Source organism: Carcharodon carcharias, chromosome 15, assembly GCF_017639515.1.
Source record: "Carcharodon carcharias isolate sCarCar2 chromosome 15, sCarCar2.pri, whole genome shotgun sequence".
NCBI lineage: Eukaryota > Metazoa > Chordata > Chondrichthyes > Lamniformes > Lamnidae > Carcharodon > Carcharodon carcharias.
In genome coordinates, this window is record NC_054481.1 from 26,707,531 (window position 1) to 26,733,082 (window position 25,552).

At 43.5% G+C, this 25,552-nt stretch overlaps 1 protein-coding gene across 4 annotated transcripts in view; it reads left to right on the plus strand.

Annotated features, from left to right (window-relative positions):
• The first annotated feature begins 735 nt into the window (after positions 1 to 735).
• Positions 736 to 25,552, plus strand: part of ccz1 (CCZ1 homolog, vacuolar protein trafficking and biogenesis associated) — a 50,081-nt gene continuing 25,264 nt past the window's right edge. Inside the window, exons 1-11 of one of the 4 annotated variants that reach the window (XM_041206547.1) lie at positions 736 to 855; positions 8,010 to 8,092; positions 12,152 to 12,245; positions 12,948 to 13,045; positions 14,554 to 14,647; positions 15,399 to 15,476; positions 16,407 to 16,454; positions 16,558 to 16,641; positions 19,821 to 19,996; positions 21,734 to 21,815; positions 23,035 to 23,096. In XM_041206547.1, coding sequence (XP_041062481.1) covers positions 8,079 to 8,092; positions 12,152 to 12,245; positions 12,948 to 13,045; positions 14,554 to 14,647; positions 15,399 to 15,476; positions 16,407 to 16,454; positions 16,558 to 16,641; positions 19,821 to 19,996; positions 21,734 to 21,815; positions 23,035 to 23,096 — 830 coding nt within the window. In that variant the 5' untranslated portion in view covers positions 736 to 855; positions 8,010 to 8,078. The remainder of the gene's footprint in view (positions 856 to 8,009; positions 8,093 to 12,151; positions 12,246 to 12,947; positions 13,046 to 14,553; positions 14,648 to 15,398; positions 15,477 to 16,406; positions 16,455 to 16,557; positions 16,642 to 19,820; positions 19,997 to 21,733; positions 21,816 to 23,034; positions 23,097 to 25,552) is intronic. The other 3 variants (XM_041206549.1, XM_041206548.1, XM_041206550.1) reach the window with 3 other exon arrangements.

The window sequence follows — 25,552 nt, forward strand, 5'->3', positions numbered from 1 at the left end:
TGCCTTTAGGAAGGGAGTTCCAGGATTTTGAACCAGTGACAATGAAGGAACGGCTGATATATTTCCAAGTCAGGATGGTGAGTGACTTGGAGGGGAACTTCCAGGTGGTGCTGTTCCCACCTATTTGCTGCCTTAGTCCTTCTAGGTGGTAGTGGTTGTGGTTTTAGAAGGTGCTTTCGAACAAGCCTTGGTGATTGCATATCAAAGGTGCTATCTTTTAAATGAAATGTTAAATCTGCTCTCTCAGGTGGATGTAAGTGATCCCATGGCCACTATTTCAAAAAAGAGCAGGGGAGTTCTCCCCATCCTGGTCAATATTTATCCCTCAACCAAAATCACAAAAACAGATTATCTAGTCATTATCATATTGTTGTTTGTGGGAGCCTGCTGTGTGCAAATTGGCTGTTTCATTTCCTAAATTACAGCAGTGACTAAACTTCCATAGAAACTCATTGACTTTAAAGCTCTTTTTGGAGATTCTGACGTTGTCAAAGCTGCTGTGGAAATGTAAATTTGTTGCTTTGGGAGGTTGTGAAAGGTGCAGTATACGTATATATGTCAGTCTTTACTTCATTGGGGGAATGCACTTGAAGGGAAACTGAAGCACTTTTATTTTTGTACAATTTTCAAACAATTTTTTATTTCCAAAAACAAAACCAATTTTAAAAACAGGGATTTTTATATATATATATATTTATATATGTATATATATGTGAACAAGTCTTTTGAGAAACAAAAATGTGCCCCTAACCAGTATGTGGTGCTATAGAGTTCCACAAACACCTTCCAGTACTGAGGAAGGGAAATGCTGCGGGAATTTAGACTACACATCCAGTGACAAACAAACAAAAAACGGTATTTTTCCTTTAAATATTTTAATTTATTGTAAAAAAAAAAATCATACGTTATTGAAGCTTTTAATGTGGGAATGGTGTGATTGGTTTGTGTAGCGTTCTAGGCCTCAGCTTTCTGACTGATCCATCTGGAGGCCGTGTCCCAGGCAACAGACATCGTCACTGGGAGAGCTGATAAATTTAGCCCGCTGGAAGCATGGGGCCTAGTATATTTTGCTGTTGGGTTTCTTTGTGTGTGTGTCAGTAAGATGTTCCGTTTTATTTATATATAATTTTACATTTTAAAACTAATATATTGTTGCTGTAAGAGTCTCATATTTCCAACTAGGGCGCACACAGCAGCAGCTGGGTTTGGGTTTCCAAATTTAGCCTCGTACCAAGCGAGGCCTACAAACAAAAACACAACTTGGAGAAAGGTTGTTTTAAGAAGTGCTTTTTAATTTTGTTTTATGAAAAGAACCTTTTGTGAATTACTTGTTTTCGATAAATATGTATGATTTAATAGCTGAGCTGGGCTCTTTTGAAGAAGCAGTTTTGAACTTGTCCAGATAAGCAGGTTGTTCTTGTTCTTAACACCTTCAGGTTGTTTGTGACTAGCCCTGGTACTTTTGAACATGCTTAATGGTGCCCCTGTTAACCTTGAACTTGTTCGTGCGTGCCCCAGAGTGATCTATGTTATGGTAATGTACGTTTTTGCCAGATGATCGCTCCTGTGAAGTGCCTTGGGACATTTTTTCAATGTTAAAGGTGCTATATAAATGCAAGTGTGTTATTAATTGCATGGAGATGTATTCATTTTTCCAATTGTGCCAAATCTTTGCCTCCTTGGTCTGCTTTAGTTTGAAAGGAAGAGCTTGCATTTATATTGTACCTTTCGCAAACATCCCAAAGTGCTTCACAGCTAATTCTTTATGTTTTGGAATGCAGTCACTGTTGTAGTGTAAACATTGTAGCAATTTTGTACACGGCAAACTCCCACAAACAGCAATGAAATAGATAACCAGATTAGGAGGGGCTCTATTTCTGATTGCACAATATAGGAATGGGCTCAAATCTCTCAGTGCACTTTAGTGGGTAGCACTCTCTCCTCTGAGTCGGAAGGTTGTAGGATTAAGTCCCAGTGCAGAGACCCAAGCATGATAACCTAGGCTGACACTCCCAGTGCAGTGTTGGAGGTGCCATCTTTCGGATGAGATGTAAAACTGAGGGCCCCTCTGCCTTCCTAGTTGGATGTTAGAGATCTCTCAGCCATTAATTCAAAGAGCAGGGGCCTTTTCTCCCTGGTGTCCTGGCCAATATTTATCTCTCAAACAATATCATTAAAACAGATTATCTGGTCGTTATCACATTGCTATTTGTGGGATCTTGCTGTGTGCAAATTGTTTCCTGCATCACAACAGTGACTACGCTTCAAAAGAGTACTTCATAGGCTGTGAGGTCATGAAAGGTGCCATATAAATACAAGCCTTTTTATTCCTTATTAGCTGGGCACCATGTTTGATGTTTAGAGGCAGTCTGAATTTGTACTGCCCGGACACCTGTGACAGGATAGCGATCAGGAGCAGGAGTCCTGGTTGTTTCTTTTCTCCCACTTCCCAAGTCCGAGGTCACTGAAACCGATCATAACATTGACACTATTGCCCTTGGCTTAGGCCATTTAATTCAGCATACGCTGAAGATCAGACCTGGTTCTACCCTGATTTGTATAGTTCAGCAACACAATTAGAATGGATTGGTTCTGAAAAATATTTCAGCCCAGGGTGTAACCTGTTTGTAATTACTGCATCTGCAACCAAGCAACAATCTTTTAATGCAGCCTCTGATGTAACCTATTAATTCAAAGCAGTTCTAAGAGTCACAGTGGACAGGCTATGTTTAGAATCAGTTTCATTATGTTCAGTATGGACTTAAAATTCTCAGTTCAACCCATATGCAGCTACAATCCATGTCTTATATTTGTATCTAATTTTCCCATTCAAAGGTGTTCCGCTGAGCCAAGATACAGGATCTCACTGGAACCTGCATGTCCAGCTTTCAGTTACCCTTAACTGAGCCAACACTCTGCAGGCAAATCCTCTCCTAGTCTAAGTCCCGTACACACGTTGCCTGCACCACCACCTGCCTTCCCTCTTGACCTGGCCCAGCTCCTTGTGCCAAGCAATTCTACATTGAGATCCCTACACAGCCTGACTCGACACTGCCCAGTGCAATGCTGTGGGAGTGCAGCATTGTCAGATGAGGTGTTAAACTGAGACCTATTCTGCAGCTGAGGTGGACTCATCCCTGGCACTTGTGGAAGAAGAGAGAGGGGGTAAGTTAAGAACATAAGAAATATGAGCAGGAGTAGGTCATACACCCTTCGAGTCTGCTCCACCTTTCAGTAAGATTGTGGCTGATCTGATCTTGGTTTCAACCCTATATTCATGTCTGCCCTCATAATCCTTTATTCCCCTATAGTTCAAGAATATGTCTATCTCAGCCTTGACTATATGCAATGACACAGCAGCTACAGCTCTCCGGGTTGGAGAATTCCAAAGATTCATAACCCTCTGAAAGAGGAAATTCCTCTTCATCTCTGTCTTAATTGGGAGACCTCTTATTTTGAAACTGCCCCCGGTTCTAGGTTCCCCCACGAGGGGAAACATCCTCTCAGCATCTACTCTGTCAAACCCCTTCAGTTTTTTTTAATTCATTCTCGGGTGAGGGTGTCGCTGGCTAGGCCAGCATTTATTGCCCAATCCTTATTGTCCTTAAGAAAGTGGTGATGAGAATCTTGCACATTTCAATAAGATCACCTCTCATTCTTCTAAACTCCAATGAGTATAGGCCCAGCCTGTTCAACCTTTCCTCATAAGACAACCCCTTCATCCCAGAAGTCAACCTCGTGAACCCACTCTGAGCTACCTCCAAAGCAAGGAAATCCCTCCTTTATTAAAAGAACCAGAACTGTATGCAGCACTCTAGGTGCAGTCTCCAGTGCCTTGTACAGTTGTAACAAATTCTTCCAGTGTCCTGGCCAACATTCTTCCCTCAAACGTTACTACCAATAACAGATTAACTGCTTATTCATTCATAAATAAAAACAAAAAAACTGCGGATGCTGGAAATCCAAAACATAAACAGAATTACCTGGAAAAACTCAGCAGTTCTGGCAGCATCGGCGGAGAAGAAAAGAGTTGACGTTTCGAGTCCTCATGACCCTTCGACAGAACTATGTGTTTAATTGATTGCCACTGCTCTTCAAGAAATGCCTACCTCCTTGAAGAAGTTCTGTTCCTCTCTGCGACAAGATTTCCGTATCTCTCTGTTGTCTTGCTCACCTTCCTTGCTTTCCATTTCCCTCCTAGTGTTTGACAAGGTGTTTACTAAAACCCGCTTTCACAGCCATATCTCCTTTCTCAGTGACTGTCTCCGTCTCCGACTTACCCCACGTGGATTTCAACTGAAATTCCACCCCTCATGTTTCGAACCCACCCAGGATTACAGGTATCTCCGGGACATAAAACGTTTCTCGGACTGCTGTTCCCGTCACATTCTGAAATCCACACTCAGTGCCATGCGCCGCCATATGAACACACTCGACCTCTCCCTCCAGCAGCACCGCTGTACCCCTTTTTCAAAGCTGCGCGTGCCCCCAGTTTCATTTTATCCTTCGGCTCATCCGACGCCTCAACAAGAAACTTTTTCTCTTTCTCTCAAGTGCTAAGGAACGCAAGCTCCAACAACTCATCAACACCACCCCTGCCTGTCCCTCCATCCCCACCCTTTCTTCCAATCCCAACCCCAGCTGTGTATTCACTATACCCCCTGACCTTCCCCTCTCCGATGCTGAACGTTCAGTGCTCAGCAAAGGACTTAGTTTCATAACCTTACGCCCTCACCTCAATGAATTTCGGGCTCGGCATGATACTGAACTCTTCTTCCGCCGTCTTCGTCTCCGGGCTCACTTCTTTGGGCAGGAGTCCTCTCCCAGTTCAACGGATCCTTTTACCTATCTCCAATATTCTCCCTCCACCTGGACCCCTCCCTCTGGATTCTTACCTTCTCTCGATCTTTTCATTGAGAACTGTCGGTGCGACATTAGTCATCTCAATTTCTCTGCTCCTCTCACCCATTCTAACCTGTCTCTCTCTGAACTTACTGCACTCCATTCTCGAGTTCTGTCGAAGGGTCATGAGGACTCGAAACGTCAACTCTTTTCTTCTCCGCCGATGCTGCCAGACCTGCTGAGTTTTTCCAGGTAATTCTGTTTTTGTTTTGCTTATTCATTCACTTTGGTGATCGAGCTTTGGAGATTATTTAAAGCTATGCTTTACATGAGAGGGAAGACCAATAGCTTGATTATATCACCTTGTCCTTGCATGCTGTTGGATTGCGAACCTAGTAAATTATTGTGCAGGGTCAACAATGTCCTTTTAATTATATTTTGTTACCACTGTCAAAGGTACTGTCTTTAAGATGAAATGTTAAATGATGTCCTGTCTGCCCTCTGAAGTTGACTCAAAAGACCCCACAGCTACTTTTTTGAATAAGAGCGGGGCAATTGTCCTGGCCAGCATTCTCCGCCAACATTCTCCCCTCAACCAATATTACCAAAAACAAATTAATAGCTCATTCAGTTATCTGCTGCTATTGAGGGCTTGCTGTATGCAAATTAGCTGCATTTTAACTGTAATCCAAAGGCTGTGAAGTGTTTGGGGAGAAGTGGTGAGGTATAACAACAACTTGCATTTATATAGCACCTTTAATGTAGTAAAGCCCCAAGATGATTCACAGGAGCATGATAAACAAAATTTGACATGATGACAGGTGACCAGTAAGGTTGGTTTTAAGGAGTTAAAAACAAAAAACTGCAGATGCTGGAAATCCAAAACAAAAACAGAATTACCTGGAAAAACTCAGCAGGTCTGGCAGCATCGACGGAGAAGAAAAGAGTTGACGTTTCGAGTCCTCATGACCCTTCAGCAGAACTGCTGAAGGGTCATGAGGACTCGAAACGTCGACTCTTTTCTTCTCCGCCGATGCTGCCAGACCTGCCGAGTTTTTCCAGGTAATTCTGTTTTTGTTTTGGTTTTAAGGTGTGTCTTAAAGGAGGAGAGAGAAAATTAGGGGGGGAGTTCCAGAGCTTAGGGCCTTCAGCAGAACTGCTGAAGGGTCATGAGGACTCGAAACGTCGACTCTTTTCTTCTCCGCCGATGCTGCCAGACCTGCCGAGTTTTTCCAGGTAATTCTGTTTTTGTTTTGGTTTTAAGGTGTGTCTTAAAGGAGGAGAGAGAAAATTAGGGGGGGAGTTCCAGAGCTTAGGGCCAGGCAACTGAAAGCACAGCCACCAATGGTAGACCAATTAAAATTGGAGATATGGAAGAAGCCAGAATTAGAGGAACGCAGCGATTTCGAAGTGTTTAGGGCTCGAAGAGACTACGGAGATAGGAAGGGATATGATGAAAGATTGTATTTCTATAGCATCTTTCATGATCTCAGGATGACCCAAAGTGCTTTACAGCCAATTAAGTGTTTTTGAAATGTAGTCAGTGCCATAATGTAGGAAATATAGAGATTTATAAATCTAAGCTTTCAAAATACAAAATATTATACTGTGAAAATTTCATTATCTCACCCCCAAAATCTGTCCGAGAGAAAAACTTTATGACAGATGTTTTGCACGTTGCTCAGCCCAAAATGTTAATCTCCTTCCTAAAATAAATCAACTAAATGCTAACCATTTTCCATTAGCTTAGATAAAAACAAAAAACTGCGGATGCTGGAAATCCAAAACAAAAACAGAATTACCTGGAAAAACTCTGTTGAAGGGTCATGAGGACCCGAAACGTCAACTCTTTTCTTCTCCGCCGATGCTGCCAGACCTGCTGAGTTTTTCCAGGTAATTCTGTTTCCATTAGCTTAGAGCTCAATTACAAAGACACCATTTGTAACATGTTCATCTTGCTGGCTATTTGGGACAGTTCAGTTCCTTGCACCTTGTTGTCACATTTGTATTTAAATTCCTCCATGGATCATCCTTTGTCTCTTTTGAGCACCCAACCTCTCCAGCATTAGCAATCACCCTTTGTGAGCTAGGATCCCACCCATGCCTCAGCTCAACTGTTGCAGAGTTTTGAGAAATCCCCTCCCTGCTTTTAATCTTTCCAATTCTTCAGTCAGTAATTTGGGAAGCAATGGAAAAAAAACCCATAGATTTAAATCCCAGACAAACCATCCATAGCTCTCTTCCCTGTGTTAAATTTTGTTAACAATAACCACAGAGGACGGAATCAGAATCCAGTCATCCTTTTGTTCCCTGTTCTGTTCTCATTTTCTCTTGATGTCTCTAAAAGATGATACACCGTCTAGTGCTGCGAGCAATTTGTGTTAACGTCAACATGCGCACTAAAACATATTTGCCTTTATTTCTATAGCTGTGTTTTTAAAGAACAAAGACAGACTTGTATTTTTATAGCCTTTCACAGCCTCAGGTCATCGCAAAGAGCTTTACAGCCAATGAAGTGCTTTTGAAGTCTAGTCACTGTTGTAATGTAGGAATTGAAGGAGCCAATTCATGTACAGCAAGCTCCCACAAACAGTAGTGAGATAACAACCAGGTAAATTTATTTTTTAAGTGATGTTGGTTGAGGATTGGACAGGACGCCTGGAATAACTTCCCAGCTCTTCTAAATACTGCCGTGGGATCGTTTACCTTTATCTGAGAGGGCAGACGGCTGTCAGTTTAACGTCTCATCCAAAAGATGGCACTTCCGAAACTGCAACACTCCTTCAGTACTGCACTGGATTGTCAGCCTAGATTTTGTGCTCAAGTCTCTGCAGTGGGTCTTGAACTCATGACCTTCTGACTCCCAAGATGAGAGGGCTACCCGTAGAGCCATGGCTGACACCTGCTCCTTGTTGTAAGAACATGGGGTAGCCTTGATTGTGTTGACAGTTTTATTATCTCCCAGTTTAGTCTTGCCTCCCCTCGCTTCAACCATTTCAGATCGTCCTGTTACCCTTCCATCAATGCCACTGGCTCTCTCCGAAGTGGTTAGTGGTAGGCCCCTCATTACCTGAGTAAGTCCAAGCTAAAACCAAGCAGGACTTTGAGATTGAGAAGCATTGGAAAGTGGAACCATTGTTCTGACATTTCTCTCTTTCTTTCGGCAGATGGCTGCCTGAGACTTTGCGTAATGTACTTCAGAACCAGGACAGAGAAACTGCTAGAATCCATTGCTAATGTTGATGACAAGGTAATTGTAGAAACCAGTTATTCTTCTATTCACATGAAGAGCACAGAACTAAAATGTAGAGGGGAGAGTAGGCCCCGCTGCCTCAATCCTTGAATACAACAACTTGCATTTATATAGCCCCCCACCCCCCCTTTCAACATCATAAAACACTTCTCTGGAACATAATCAGTGTAATTTAAGGAACATCATAAAAGGAGGAGAGAGAGGCGGTGAGGTTTAGGGTTGGAATTCCAGAACTTAGGGCCTTGGCAGCTGAAGCGATTAAAATCGGGGACGCACAAGAGGCCAGAATTGGAGGAGAGTAGATCTCTCAGAGGGTTGTGGGGCTGGAAGAGATTACAGAGATGGGGAGAGAGTGAGACAAGGACTGGAGGATGAGAACATTAAATTCTAGCTCAATCCCTGATGAGCTACTAGGTATTAGTTGGAGAGTAGTGGGGATAGGAAAATGTTGTTAAAACTACAAATATTTTAAATACTAAGGTTCAATCCTGAGATTGGTTTGAGTATAAGATGACACTAGGTGCAAAGTGATCGAATCAAAGAGCTGGAATTTATGAATGCACTTTCACATCTGGATCTTTTCCTCACTCTTAATAAATAGTGTCATTGGGAAACTAGGCTGATGAGCTGAAACTAGATACATGTAGCATTAAGGTTTGTAAACCAATATACGGTACAAATGTTGTCTGAAGTGATTTTCGGTGGAATTTATAATAATTGCACACGATTAATAATATATAAAGCAGCAAGTCTTTAAGTGTATTCTGTTTATTCCTACAAAACAGCATAAGAACAGGTGATTAAGTTTATATATAGCAAAAGAATAAGGAGGCCATATACTTCCTGTATAAGTATCTAAATGGGGTAAAGGGATCTGGAGGCACAGATCCACAAATCACTAAAAGATTTTTTTTAATCTATCCATGGGATGTGGCTTCGCTGGCTGGGCCAGCATTTATTGCCCATCCTAATTGCCCTGAGAAGGTGGTGCTGAGCTGCCTTCTTGAACCTCTGCAGTCCATGTGGTGTAGGTACACCCACAGTGCTGTTAGGAAGGGAGTTCCAGGATTATGACCCAGCGACAGTGAAGGAACGGCGATTTATTTCCAAGTCAGGATGGTGAGTGGCTTGGAGGGAAATTTCCAGAAGTTCCCATGTATCTGCTGCCCTTGTCCTTCTAGATGGTAGTGGTTGTGGGTCTGGAAGGTGTTGTCAAAGGAGCTTTGGTGAGTTCCTGCAGTGCATCTTGTAGATGGAACACACTGCTGCTACTGTGCGTCGGCGGCAGAGAGAAGGAATGTTTGTAGATGTGGTGCCAATCAAGTGGGCTGCTTTGACCTGGATGGTGTCAAGCTTCTTGAGTGTTGTGGGAGCTGTGGGTTACTTATCACATGATTCCTAGTCTCTGATCTGCTCTTATAGCCACAATGTTTATATAGCTAATCCAGTTCAGTGTCTGGTCAATGGTAACCCCCCCCAGGATGTTGATAGTGGGGGTTTCAGTGATGGTAATGCCATTGAACATCAAGGGGCAATGGTTGGATTCTCTCTTGTTGGAGACACTTATGTGGCACGGATGCTACTTGCCACTTGTCAGCCCAAGCCTGGATATTGTCCAGGTCTTGCTGCATTTGGATGTGGAGTGCTTCAGTATCTGAGGAGTCGTGAACGGTGCTGAATATCATGCAATTATCAACGAATATCCCCACTTCTGACCTTATGATGGAAGGAAGGTCATTGATGAAGCAGCTGAAGATGATTGGGCCAAGGACACTGCCCTGAGGAACTCCTGCAGTGATGTCCTGGAGCTGAGATGACTGACCTCCAGCACCACAACCATTAGAAGTAGCAATGCAGCAACAACTTATTTATATAGCGTCTTTAATATAGTAAAACATTCCAAGGCGCTTCATAAGAACATTATAATAAGAACATTATAAAATAAAGTCTAATACCGAGCGCTATAAGACATTAGGTCAGATGACCAAAAGCTGGGTCAAAGAGGTAAGCTGTAAGGATGTCTTAAAGGAAGAGAGGGAGAGATAGAGAGGCTGAGAGATGTAGAGAGGGTATTCCGGAGCTTAGGGCCCAGGCAGCTGAATGCATAGCCACCAATGGTGGAGAGATTAAAATTGTAAAGATGTTGATTAATAAGGACTTTTTTTTTTAAAAAAAAGCAAACCCAACCTTGGGGTTCATTTGTGGAGAGACAGAATTGAAAAGCAGGGAAGTCAAGTTAAGCTTGTATTGAACCTTGGTCTGACGACACTGTGCACAATTCTGGTTTCCATGGACTGAATCTTCCGTGCAGGGCCCTGGCCCTGCACGCCAATGCATAAAATGATGCACGGTGGCGTCGGGCGTGTGTCCCAATGCCACCGAGCGTCATTCCAATTTTCAGTTCGGCGGGCAGACACCAGAGTCAGCTGCGTGCCCGCCAACCTGTCAAAGGCCTGTTAAGGCCATTAATTACCTCATTAAAGTGATTGTCAGGGCTGCCCATCCAACCTTAAGGTCGGCGGGCAGATGAAGAGCCCAGGCGGCCTTCGCATTTCTCATGAAACCTCATCCACGGGCAGGATGAGGTTTCACGAAGGGTTTATAAATTAAATAACATTTTTTAATTAAAATTCATAAACATATCCCAGCTCATGTGACAGTGTCACATGAGGGGACATGTGTGAATAATCCTCTTTTTACAATGTTTTATCAAATTAATCTCCCCAAGGCAGCTCCGTGCCTCAGAGAGACTTCTGCACTATTAGGCGCTCCCCTCTTCTCTCATCCACACAGGTAGTGCTGAACACTTGCAGGTAGGCGTCACGCTGGCCTGGCCTTAATTGACCTGCCCATGCAAAATGGTGGCACGCAGCCAATTGCGGGTGGCGATTGGCTCCACGCCTGCTCTCGAACTGCCCGCCTGATGGAGAAAATTCTCCCCCATATCATGAAAGGGATATGGAAGCATTGGGAAAAGTGCAAAACGATTTACAATGATGACACTATTATGTAGAGGTTATAACTATCAGGAAAAATTGGAGAGGCTAGGGGTTTTTTTCTCTAGGAAAGATGAAGTCTATAAAATGATGATGGACTTTGATAGGGGAGACATGGAGAAGATGTTTGCACCTATGGGTGTTCATGCTTTACATGAGCCTCCTCCCACACCTCATCATCTCACTGTCATCATATCTTTCTATTCCTTTCTCATGTGTTTATCTAGCTTCCCCTTAAATTCATCAATGCTTTTCACTTCAACCATTCCCTGTGGTAGGGAGTTCCACATTCTCACTCGCTGGCTAAAGAGATTTCTCCTGAATTCATTGTATGATTTATTAGTGACTATCAATCTACCCCACAAGTGGAAATGTCTTCTCTACACCTACCCTATCAAACCCTTTCATATTCTTAAAGACTCTGTCAGACAGATTACCCCTTAGACTCCTTTTCCCTAGAGAGAAATGTCCCAGAGGATAATCTCCCAGTTCCAGAATAGTTCTGGTAAATCTATTTTGCACCTTCTCCAGTGTCTAAGCCCAGAACCGTGCACAGTAATTCCAACTGTGGTCTAACCAAAGTTCTAAATAAGTTTAACATAACTTGTCTGCTTTTCAATTCTGTGCATGTAACTGTATTGTATCAACTTTTAACTGATCTATGACCTGTGTTGTCACTGAGCAACGAGGTGTCTGGGAAACTTTAATAGTCGATTTGAACCACCCGGCTCTGCATCAATAGTTAGTAGCCTTCCAAACTGTTGGCCACTGGTCTGTTATTGATGGTGAGAAGAGTTTGAGGTGGCAGATTAATGATATCATTGGAAAATCCTATCAGCACTTTTGAATGTGATTGGAAGGCTTAAGCATCAGTTTGTTTCTCTATGGCATATTGATGCCAGTGCAAACACTTCACAATAACTCTGGAATTTTTGTACGAGTTTGTAGATTTACATTGACTTAGCAGCTTATCGGATCCTGATACAGACAGGATTGAATTCCTAGTAGGGATTTGGATGAATGGAACCTTACATCCTGCTGTCATCTTGTTTCTCTTCAGCCCCAGGATGACAACTTCACATGAAAAGCAATTTCCCCCATCGCTGTTGAGCTTTTTCATTTACAATCCAAAGTTTGGACCAAGAGAAGGTGAGGTAGGTGAACAGCAACCTGAGTATAATTGATTGTATTTGCTGACTCGTGCTATGCTCCGTCAGTACCAGTTTTGAGGCTGATGTAACAGTCAGTGCACCATCAGAATCCCTACCTTGATTGCCTGATTACAAAATATTGGCGTATTGCTCTAATCTGTGAATGTATCAAGTCTGACTTGGCTGCCCATGTCCCAACTCGCACCAAGTCCCGTTCACCTATCACCCCTGTGCTCGCTGATCTAAGTCGGCTCCCAGTTAAGCAGCAGTATAATTTTAAAATTCTCGTCTTTGTTTTTAAATCCCCTCCGTGACCTCACCCTCTCCCTATCACTGTAATCCCCTCCAGCCTTAATACCCTCCGAGATCTCTGTACTCCTCTAATTCTGGCATCTTGAGAAGCCCTGATTTTAATTATAGCACCATTGGTGGCTTCCGCTGCCAAAGCCCTAAGCTCTGAAATTCCTTCTCTAAACCTCTCCACCTCTCTCCCCTCAATTAAGACATTTCTTATAACCCACTTCTTTGGTCACCTGTCCTAATATTTCCTTATGTGGTTCAGTATCAAATTTTATTTGATGACTCCTGTGAGGCACCTTGGGATGTTTCACTACATTCAAGGTGCTACATAAATGCAAGCTGTTATTGTTTAACGATGAGGTGGGTCATTGTGAATCACTAACCAATCTGCGATTTACCTTCTAGGAAGAAAAGAAGATCCTGTTTTACCATCCCAGTGAGGTTGATAAGAATGAAAAGATTAGGAATGTTGGACTGTGTGAGGCAATCGTGCAGTTTACACGGTAAGGATCTTTGAGCAGAACGGTTTTAACAAAACAGCGCTGATTTCACAATGCAGCCTTTCCACTAGGTGCATGCGTGATGCCCTGTTGATGCGAGGGAAGAAATGTCTCTGTGTCATTGGCTTGTCCTGTTGTGAGACGTGTTATCATCCAGGTTTCTTTTCAATGTTGTGAGAGGTGAATAATGCAGCAGTTTCACAGGGACAGAGGTCAGAGAAAAGCAGTTTCAAATTTACGAGTCGTTCGAGGGGTTAGATAAACTGCTGAGCAGCGGGTGTGGAACAGAATCCCCAGCGAAAGTGGTTTCGTGGCAACATGAGCTGCATAGGTATCTGGTTGGGAATGAGACCGGAAATTATAAATGTAGAATCGAAATGTTCAGATAACACATGGGATCTTATGGTTACTTCTCAGATAAGGAGGATCTTCTCTGGAGGGCAGCAGGTCAGGGTTAAATCATGGAGATGCAAGGAAGGGTGAACTGTGTGAAGTCATTCTGACTAGATCTGGGGATGAGAGAGTATTAATAACAAGAGTGTTCTCCGAGAACATTAGTGGGGCCAATTATACCTGGCCTCCTAAACTGGATGGCCTCTCATTCCATGCTTTTTAATGTGACCACTTGCTGCATTTTGTGGCCGAGTGATATCATTTCCCGAGTCAGGAGGTCATGGGTTTAAATCCCCAGTCCGGACATTAGATCACATAATCCAGACTGACACTCCCCGTGCAGTAGCGAGGGTCGGCTGCATTGTCAGAGGTGGATAGAACATTCTGTCAAGGTATCAGTAATTACATTGTCAGGGTCCAATGACAATCTTCCTGTTGACTGACAATTACATTGTATAGTAATTACATTGTTAAGATATTTGCATTGTTAGAACAGGTGATCAGAATTGGCTCACCTATAACTGGATAGAGCTGTAACATTCCATTGTGGAAGGGATTGGGTGAGTTTGAAGAGTTGTCTTGAGAATAAACATGGTTGAGGTAAATGACTAGCTTTTAACTCATTCTTCCATGTCAAGCACTTATTGTAAGTAACACGTTAAACCATGGCCCCATCTGCCTGCTCAGGTGGATGTTAACAGTCTCATGGAACTATCTAGCTGGTGTCCTGGCCAATATTTATCTCTTGACCAACATCACTGAAAGACATAATCTATCATCTTATTGCTGTTGTGGGAGCTTGCTGTGCTTGAATTGGCTGCCACAGTTCCTATATTACAACAGCGACTATACTTCAAAGAGTGGCTCATTGGCTGTGAAGCACTTTGGGATGTCCCAATGTTGTGAAAGGCACTATAGAAATACAAGTTTGTTCATTCCTTTGTTCAGTGGCTTGATCTCCTCATTTATCCTGATGTTTTGCAAGCGTTATAAGCTGTTCACGAGTGAGAGTAGATCGTATGTTACCTGCAATCTGAGAGAACCTCACTGTGTTAGCTCACAGGTTTACAGAGATGGACTCCGAACTAACCTAAGTGTTTCTTCCCTGCCGTTTACAGGACTTTCTGTCCCACCAAGCCTGCAAAGTCTTTGCATACACAGAAGAACAGACAGTTTTTTCATGAAGCAGAGGAGAATTTCTGGATGGTTATGGTACACATTACTATAGGCAGAAGTCATGTAGATTGTGCGTGTCACCTAGGACTGTTGTTTTGCTTGTGAAGCTATGGGTACTGTATTTTTCAAATGTACCTGTTACACCCTGACCCTGCCTCTTCCAAAGCTGGATGAATGCAGCCTGCAGCTGAATCTCTCCCCAGATCTCACCTCTGACACTTAGGCAGCATTCCCACCTCTTGGTCCAGAAGGTTGTGGGTCCAAATTCCACTCCAGAGTTTTGAATCCATTATCCAGGCTGACAATGCCAACACTGACGATGTGCTGCACTGAGGGATTGCTGCATTGTCAGAGGCGCCGCCTTTCGGATGATACATTAAACTGAGACCCCGGTTGAATCTTCAGGTGCATGTAAAAGATTCCCATAGCCACTATTCAAAGAAGAGCAGGGAGTTCTCCCTGGTGTCCTGACCTATCCCTCAACCGACATCAGTAAAGCAAATTATCTGGTTATCTCTCGGGTTTGTGGGGGCTGTGCGCAAGTTCTTTTCTTCAATTCTCCCTGAGGAAGACACACTGTTCAGTGCTGGCTTCCCACTGGTGGTTGGAGGATATTGATGCATAGAGCTCATGTTTTGATTGCTTGGTGTCACTTTAATAACTGTTTTCCCTACCTATCCCACCAGCCGCCTTCTCCTCCTCCCCTCACCTCTTCCCCCTCCCCTATTAGAAGCTGGAGGTGTTTCTGTCTGTTCACAACTGTTGCTCTTTCTGTTGCTGTGTCCAGGTGGTGTCAAATCCTATGATTGAAAAGATGAACAAGGATGGAACTCGTGTTCTGGAATACCAGGAGGATGAGTTATTGGTTAGTCAGTGTCTGCTCATGATCTAGTCTGGTCCTAGGGTTAGATGTCACTAGGAAATCTTCACTGGGTATCACATCATCCGTGAAAAAACAAATGGCTATGAATAGTAGTGATGGATAGCAGCGATGACCAGAAAAATAACCTCATCCCAGAATTACCACCTTTATGGTTAGCAACTTGTAAGAGACAGAAGGAAATTTGCAGGGCTATGGGGGGTAAGACTAATTGTATGGCTCTTTCTAAGAAGGTACAACCATGATGAGTCAAATGGCCTCCAACTGTGCTGCAAAGGTCTATGGATGTTCATTGTCAATCACTTCTCTCATAAATTTCAACAAAACGCATAGTAAAGGCTATTGTCATTTTAAAAATTGACAGCAGCCATCATAGAACTGAATGGTGGAATAGGCTGAAAAGGGTTGAATGGCCTCTTCCTGTTCCTGTGTCACTAAGACATTGCAAACATGAAAAGGCTGTAAAAACTGTCCTTTTTTCTAGATAAGAGGTCACATGAAAGAGGTCTTTTTAATTATGAAAGGATTTGATAGGGTAGATGTAAGGAAGATGTTTCCACTAGTGGGAAGACCAACACTAGGCACCATAAATATAAGTAATTGCTAATAAATCCAGTAGGAAATTCAGGAAAAAACTTCTTTACCCAGTGAGTTGTGAGAATGTGGAACTCGCTACCTCAAGGCATAGTTGAGGTGAATAGCATACATTCATTTGAGGTGAAGACGGTAAAACACATGAGGAGAAAAGAATAGCAGGAAATGTTGATAGGATGGGATGAAGAGGGCTGGGAGGAGGCTCAAGTGGAACATAAACACTGGCATAGACTAGTTGGGCCAAATGGCCTATTTCTGCACTGTAAATCCTATCTAATTCTCTTCCTTTAATTAGTAAATCTTGCTTCTACTGTATTTCAGGACACGGTGTATGGAGCAGTGATCCAGCAGTGCTACTGTATGTACAAGGTGATGTGGATCGGCTATTTCTTACGCATTTTCTCCTTCCTGTTTTCTTTACTGCCCAATTTTCCCAGCTTAACGTTCGCTTCTGGTTTTCCCGCATGTTCAGCTCTTCAATGGCACCTTCGCAAAATCCATGGAGGCTGGAGGCATTGACCATCTGCAACAGAGAATCCAGAAGTTTTTCTACAGGGTAGGGCTCTTAAATGTTTAAATCACTGGCAAGGCTTGAGCTGGTGTATTGCATTCAGTTCTGGGCGCCACACTTTGGGAAGGAGGTCAAGGCCTTGGAGAGGGGGCAGAAGAAATTTACTGAAATGGTTCCAGGAATGAGGGAATTCAGCTATGTGGAGAGACTGGAGAAGCTGGGATTGTTCTCCTTGGAGCAGAGAAGTTTAAGGAGGAAACTTAATAGAGGTGATCAAAATAATGAGTTCGCTTTGATAAAGTAGGTAGGGATAATTTATTTCCTCTGGCAGAAGGGCCAGTAACCAGAGGTCACGGATTTGGGATAATTGGCAAAAAAATCAGAGGGGAGATGAGGAGCACTTTTTTTTTACGCAGTGAGTTGTTGTGATCTGGAACGCACTGCCTCAAAGGGTGGTGGAAGCAGATTCGATAGTAACTTTCAAATGGAAATTGGATACGTACTTGAAAAGGAGAAATTTGAATTACTATGGGGAAAGAGCAGGGGAATGGTGCTAATTGGACAGCTCATCCAAAGATCCAGCATAGGCATGGTGGACTGAATGGCCTCCTGTGCTGTAAGGACCCATGATTTGTTTTTGTTAATCTTGTTGCCCTTTCCTCTCCTCCTGTCCTGAAGGTGCTGACTCTTTCTGGCTGTGTCTTCCATCAGCTGCCTCCTGCCAACTTCCCCACTGGCAGGCCAGGGTTAGTGGGCTGTTTGACTGTGGGTTGCTTTACAGCCGTTCTTGGTCCTCTTCGCATCCCCCACTTCCCCCAAGTATGTTGTATTTGACCTTAAAGAAGATACAGTGCGAATTCATCAGAATGACACTGGAGCTAAAAGGGTTAAATTGTGAGGTCAGGTTGCATAGACCCAGCTTGTATTCCCTGAAGTAGAAAAGATTAAGGTTTATTGTAATTGAGGTTTTTAAGATGATTACAATTCTGATCAGTGCTCCATGGCTGAGAATAGTGAGAATCTGCCTTTGCTTAATCACTATCCAGTGATTTCTGCTCCTGGCCCCTCTCCACCATCCCAACCTGTACTGGAAGGTGCATTTATGTGAACATAGGAACAGGAGGAGGCCATTCAGCCTCTCTAGCCAGATCCGTCATTCAGTTAGATTATGGTTAATCTGTAGCTTAACTACATTTACCTGTTATGGTTCCATGACCCTTAATACCCTTAACCCAATAAAAGTCTATTAATCTCAGCTTTGAAACTTTCACTCGAACCCCCACCCCCGCCACAGGACCCTCAGCTTTTGGGGGAGAGTTCTAGATTTCCACTACCCTTTGTGTAAAGAAGTGCTTCTTGACGTGATCCCTGAACAGTTAAACTCTAATTTTAAAGTTATGGTCCCTTGTCTGGACCCCCACCCCACCCCACCCTACCCTACCCTCACTAGAGGAGATGTTTCTTTCTATATGTCCTATCAGATCCTTTAACCATCTTAAACCCTTTAATTAGATCATCCGTTATCTTCTATACAGAAGGGAATATAATCCTGGTATTCCCTCTTGACTGGACGATACCCAATTCATCCTTATAACCCTTGTAAAAAAGATCCAGGTACCCTAAGGGAAGAAATACTCAGGGAGGTTTCTCTTCGACACTCTCAGGCAGTCAAAGCCAGTGCAGGAAAACAAACAGACTGTCCGTCATCCTTAATAAGACTGTGAGTGCAGAGATGGCCAATTAGCAGGCTGCCTCCAAATAAATAGCTCCCTGGGTCTGGCTGCTGGCGAGTGCAGGCTCGGGACCCCTAATTGGTTCCAACATCAGTGTCCCAAAGCCCACAGGAAAGTTCTGCCTACTGTGTCTGAGGCAGCACCTCAAACCTATCAACCATCTTCTCCCCCAGCCAACCCCCTCTGCATTCCCCTCCCCTCTTCACACAGTATTGTGTGAAGCACTTTACAAAGTCCTCCAACTTTTAAACATCTGCTGCTAGACTGTTAAAAGCATTTATTTTAGCATCCCTGTGTGGTTTTCATGCTCAAATAGATCTAAACTTCAATGTGTGTGCACTTATGTTTCCTCTAATCCCCACCCCTGGTCTCTGAAATTCTTATTGCACCGTGCTCCTCATGGCCTGAATAATACATAACGGATTAGTTTAAACATGGAGCTCACTGCTGGCTAAATGTCACTGTGATCTAACCCCATTGCCATAATAATTTAATGACCAGTTTGGGGTTAAGTTACGTTATTCTGTTTTACACTGATCTGTTCAAACATATTTTGTAGTTGCATTATTTGTCTAGTTCATGTACATTCTAAACTGAACATCACTGTTAGACGACTGCCTGATTTATACTATGCAGTGGGACAAATGAGCCTTGTGACAGCTGCCTTTGACAACAAACTTTGTAATGAAGCCTGTATAATGTTGCAGTTAAATAATTCATTTGAAGTGACAGCAAGATAATTTAAAATGATTTCCTCAACTTTTTTAGTCTCAAGTACGTATTGATATAAAATCTTGTCAAGAATGGGTTTATTTTGTGTGTCTCAAACTTGATAACTTTTGAGCTGCGGTTTTGAAAATCATTCAGAAAATCAAGCACAGGTGTATATGAGATAATCCCAATTTATTTTTCATTGAGCATCTGCTGAGGTTTTGTTAATTAGGTTAGTGACTACTGGGATTGTAAAACCTACACAGTCTCTAACTGCATTAGTAAACACAGTCAGTCTGTGGGTAAGGTAGCTCTTGGGCGAAAGTGGTTATATTCTAGTGCAGTACTCTGGGAGTGCTGCACTGCCAGAGGTGCTGTCTTTCAGATTTGCTGTTTGCTTTTTCAGGTGGATGTTAAAGACCCCACAGAGCTCTTTCAGAGAAAAGCAGGGGAGTTCTCCCCAGTGCCATGGCCAATCAATATTTGTAACCCAACCGACATCACATTTTTAAAAAAAAAAACACCCCAGGTGATCTGGTCACCATCACATTATTGTTTATGGGAGCTTGTTGTGCACAATTTGACAGCTGCATTTCCTACACTCCAACAGTGACTACAATTCAAAAGCAGTGAATAACCTACTTCTGTTGCTAAGGAAGAGGTTCAAGAAACTGAATGGCCTCCTCCTGTCCCTTTGTTTGAGTCAGGGAGATCACTTTTATTTGCTCTCTTGGGGGAAAAAAAATTAAGATAAAGACTGTTTTGATATTTCTCCCACAGTACTTGCAAACGTTGCACTTACATTCATGTGACCTGCTGGACGTGTTTGGCGGAATCAGTTTCTTCCCTCTGGATAAGATGACCTACCTGAAGATTCAGTCATTTGTCAACAGAATGGAGGAAAGCCTAGATCTCGTTAAGTACACAGCATTTCTGTACAACGATCAACTCATCTGGTAAGTCCATTGCTACTTGATACTAGAGTTTGCTTTGACTGGGAACAGTAGTGAATGCAGAAACGCAAAAGTTAGCAAGCAACTAGATCATGCAACTGAGAGGTCAGACAGGCTCCAGATTTAATGTCTTATCCGAAATACAGCACATCCAACAGTGCAGCGCTTACTATTCCACTGAGAGTCTCAGCTTGAATTTTGTGCTCAAGTCTCGAGTGGGATTTGAACCCAGAACCTTTTGACTCAGAGGCAAGAATGATACACCCTGCTGAACAAGCATGTGTTTGAAAGACTTTTTTATGTTTGCAAGGCTACTCTCTTTATTGGAAATACAAACTGTAGTAGGCCACAACTCCTTGAGCCCGCTCCACCATTCAGTAAGATCATGGCTGATCTTCTACCTCAAGTCCATCTTCTCACACTATCCCCATATCTCTTAATCCCCTTACTACCCAAAAATCTATCAAAATCTGACCTGAATATACTCAATGACTGAGCATCCACAGCTCTATGGCGTAGAGAATTCTAAAGATTTTCAACCCGCTAAGTGAAGAAACCCCTTTTCATTTCAGTCCTAAATGGCTGACCCCTTATTCTGATACTGAGAGTCCTAGGTCTGGACTCTACAGCCAGGGGAAACATCCTCTCAACATGTATTCTATCCAATTTGTTAAGAATTGTAAATGTTTCGGTGAGATTTTATGCATTTTTGACAGAACATGTGCAGAATGTCCATGCCACATTGCCCAGTGCCTAGTCATCTGGTAGTACAGAATGAGTATTGCTGAAAAAAGGCAGATGTTGAAGATTTTTGCCTTGCACTCAATCAGGACAATTTGCAAGAATACCAAATTATAAAGGGAACAACAATTTATACTGCATGAGGAGAGAGTGCAGTTTGGTTGACAAGTAGACTCTGGAGAATGTGCCAGTTAACTGATAACTGACAGTTAACTGCTGGTCTTTGTTTAAATTATAAATATTAAATTATAAATTGTTCCCTTTACAATTAGGTATTCTTGCAAATTGTCCTGGTGGGTGCAAGATGAGAAGCTTTGGCAACATGAGTCTTTTATCAGCAATACTCATAGTTGACATTCTTAATTAGAGACATCAGAAAGAAAAATGGATACGCAACAGTGACATACATGTTATGCTGTGAGGTCATGATTTCCTCAGGGGGGCATTTCTGGATCCACAGGTCTAGGCACAGGTTAGAGGCGGACACTAAGACCCAGGGGAACAGGGTTGTTGGTCGTATGGAATTTGGCACTATTTCCTTCATTATCTGCCAGGAAACTCCGGTTGGGGGAACTGGGCAGCTGAAGAGCAGTCTGAAACGGAGCAGTGTTCATTGCTGCTGTGTTGTGCAGAGCTGCATGATGGGCCCCTTTCACTGCAGTACTGAGGAAGTGCTGCAGTGTCGGAGGTGCCATCTTTTCAATGAGGCATTAAACTGAGGCCCTGTCCGCCCCATCAGATGGACATAAAAGATCTCATAACACTTTTTGAAGAACAGGGGAGTTATCCTCAGTGTCTTGGCCAATATTTATGCCTCAATCCATATCACTAAAACCGATTATCCAGTCATTAACAGATTGCTGTTTGTGGGAGCTTGCTGCACGCAACTTGGCTGCTGCATTTCCCATAATACAACAATGACTACACTTTGGTCATTCACTGCCTGTAAAGCACGTTGGGAAAGGTGCTATATAAATGCAAGTTTGTGTTTTATTTCAGGAGTGGGTTGGAGCAGGACGATATGCGAATCCTGTACAAGTATCTCACAACATCACTGTTCCCAAGGCAACTGGAGCCTGAGGTATTCGCAAAATGTCTTTAATCTGTCCCTACGCTCAAGAAGTACGACATTAAAGTTTAACGTTAAAATTAGAGCCAGGCCGTTCAGGGGTGATGCCAGGAAGTAGCTCTTCACACAAAGGGTAGTGGAATTCTGGACACTCTCTCTGCTGAGGAGATCAGTTAAGAATCTCACTAGATAAATTGATTTTTGTTGGGCAAGGGTTTTGGAATGGGCTGGGAGATGGAGTTAAGCTACAGATCAGCCATAATCTAATTTTATGGCAGAGCAAGTTTGCGGAGCTGAATGCCCACCTGTTCCTGTGAGATGCAGCACCCTTTTATATCTTTTATTAACAAGAAGCTTTTGTGTTTTTTTTTAAAAAACCCATGAATTTTTGTGCTTATTGCGATGGGAAGTGGATTGCTGTGCTTTCTTTTAAGAAGTTATTGAGGGCTCCGAATACCACAATTAGACACAGTTATCTGCTCTGGCTCATTGAGGCGCCTCACCCCCAACATTGGATTCCCTGCACCAGTTGTCCTGATACCTCTGTGGAGAGGGGTCTTGGGGGGTAATCAGGTCCAGTCAGAGCAGTCTGGTACTGTAATCCCTACTACCCACCACCCTCCCTAGCCCCAGCCACAAGGTCCTGGATTAAGATCGCTCGAGTTTCTAACATGCAGCACCTTTGGCTGTTAAAGAGACTTTGATTCTATCAAGGCCCTAATAGAGTAACTGAGAAACTGTTTCTGCTGGCAGGTAGATTGGTAACCAAATGTCACATGTTGAAGGTAATCAGCAAAAGAACCAGAGATACGATGAGAATTTGTTTAATACAACACTTTATTGTGATCTGGAAATTGCTGCCTGAAAGGACAGTGGAAGCAGATTCAATAGTGACTTTCAAAAGGGAATTGGATAAATATTTGGAAGGGGAGAACTTTGCAGGATTATGGGAAAAGAGCCAGAGGGAGTGGGACAAATTGGATAACTCTTTCAAAGAGCTGGCCCAGACACGATCGGCCAAATAGCCTCCTTCTGTGATGTGTCATTCAGTCTGAGATTGATCTCTGAACCCAGAGGTGAAAGGGCAATTTATTAATCTGAACCCCTACAGTCAAGCAGTTATTGGTCGCAATGTATATAATTTACTTACTTGCAAATAAATTATGTTAATGGAGATGTTTTCTGTTAATAACTCAAATGGTAATGAACTTGTTTTCTCCTTTGCCTTTAGCTAATTGGTCGTGAATCCCCAGGACGAGGTGGAATAACTGTGAGTCTCAACCATTATGGCAGGTATAACCTTCTATGACAATTATTGATGATTCATTATATCAGGAGCCTGGTGTATAACTTGTGGTACTTCCCCTGTAATCTTGCACTCAAAACGTCCCTAATCAAACAACACTTTAGCGGGCACCTTCCGGCCCCACTACTTAAACCATCCTCACTTATCACCAGCACCCGTTTAGTTTTCAAATACCTCATGGCCTCACCTCTCCCTGTCTAAGCAACCTCATCCAGCCTCTGCAACCTTCTGAGATCTCTGTGTTCCTTCAATTCTAGCCTCTTGCATGTCCCCAGTTTTTATTGTGCCACCAATGGTGGCCATGCCTTCAGAAGCCTAAGCCCAAGCTCTGGAATTCCCACCCCAAACCTCTTTGTCTCTCTACCTCACTTTCTCCCTTTAAGATGCTCCTTAAAACTTACCTCTTGACTGAGCTTAGGTCCTCCCTTAAGTGGTTCGATGTCATTTTGTCTGATTAATGCTCCCACAAAGCTCCTTGGGGATTGGCAGGCGGGAGGCCGGCTGGGAGAGCATTGGAGCAGTCTGCTGTTGCTAAGCTAGCAGGTTTTACCACCTGACCTGAACGGAGACAGCTGGGGTTTGAGATTGAAATGCGCGCTGGTCCTGGTGAGATATGGATTGGTAAACCGTCAGAGCTCAGAGTATGTACTATTGGCACCCAAATGACCACCTTCACCACTTCCCCTCAACCTGGGAGCTGAACTTCAACAGCCAGCCTCGCCATGCTGGCCACTGGAGTCTCCCTGCCGATAGGTTGTGCATTGCCAGCCTCGTACGTTCCTCTCCTGCCATTGAGGCAGGTCCGATCTAAAGGGATAGTGGCCCCTGGGGGTCGTTAGAACACTGGGGAAATGCTTCAAATGGAAGAGCTTGTGCCTGGTCAGCCTGGGCTAGTTTTCATCCCTTGACAAGTTTCTCTGTTAATTAACATTTGCGCTAGCCTCTGCTGTTGCAAAGTGTTTGGTAGTACTCTGGAGTGTTTTTTGGAAGTGTTGTGGTGAGCTGCTAGATTTGCCAGAACGTGTTGCTGCATCCTGACAGGGACCACTCCACGCAAGGGCTACATCAGGCATGGGGACAGCAGTGGCCGAGTTTCTGGTTCTGCAGGGAGGCAGAGTAGAGGCGTGGAGAAGGGAGGGTCCGTGCCATTCCATCTGTCAATTTGGAACTGGACTCCTGCATGGGAGGAGGCTGTCTGGCAGTCTAGCCAATACTCTCAGCAATCCCCTATATGCTGCCCCATCGAGGTCTTCATCCAAGTTCTGTGCATCAGCCATGGCTCTGTTGGGTGCACTCTCATCTGAGCCAGAAGCTTGTGTTCAAGTCCCACCCCAGGACTTGAGCACGAAAATCAAGGCTGACGCTCCAATGCACTATCGAGCGAGTCGAATGTATTGTCATTCAGGTGAATGTAAAAGATCCCATGGCACTATTTTAAAAAAGAGCAGGGGAGATCTCCTCGGTGTCCTTCAAAATTTATCCCTCCATCAACATTACAAAAACAAATTATCTGGCCATTGTCACATTGTTGTTTGTGGGAGTTTGCTATATACAAATTGGCTTTAAAGCTCTTTGGGCCATCTGGTGGTTGTGAAAGGTGCCATATAAATGCATGTCTTTCTTTTCACACAAGTGCCAATCAGTGACCATCTCCAATAACAGGAAAGAATCTAGCCACTTCCCCTTGACATTCAATGGTGTTACCATCGCTGAATCCCCCACCATCAACATCCTGGGATCACCATTGATCAGAAACTAACTCGACCAGCGATATAAATATGGTGGCTACAAGAGAAGGTCAGATGCTGGGAATCCTGCGCTGAGACTCCCCAAAGCCTGTCCACCATCTACAAGGCACAAGTCAGGAGTGTGATGACATACTCTCCATTGGCCTGGCTGAGTCCAGCTCCAGCAACACTAGAAGCTTGACACCATCCAAGCCGTTCCTTGGCTGCCACGAGGTCAGAATCCTAGAATTCCCTCCCTAACAGCATTGTGGATGCACCTACATCACATGGACTGCAGTAGTTCAAGAAGGCAGCTCAGCACCATTTTCTCAAGGGCATTTAGGGTTGCGTAATAAATGCTGGTCCAGCCAGCAACATCCATATCCCATCAACAAACAAAAAGCATTCCTTGTTGTTAGACCTGATTTTGAGCCTTAGTATTTGGGTGCAGAGTATGTAGGTTGCTTCCCAGTATGAGCTGGTGTGTCTAATAGCTGGGAGTTTTGCAGATTATCCAAGTTCCCATGATGGTGGAATAGCCTCGGAGCCAAAGCTCCTCTGGAAATGTCTCAGATCTAGAATCTCCTGCCTTGCAAAGATTAAGGAGGAGGGAGGGAATTTCAAAAGTAAGGTAAACGCTGAGCCTGAGTGCTGCTATGTGAAGGTGGGGTGATTTTTTTTTTTGCAGTAGGTGAGTGAGAGGGAATGGAAAAATG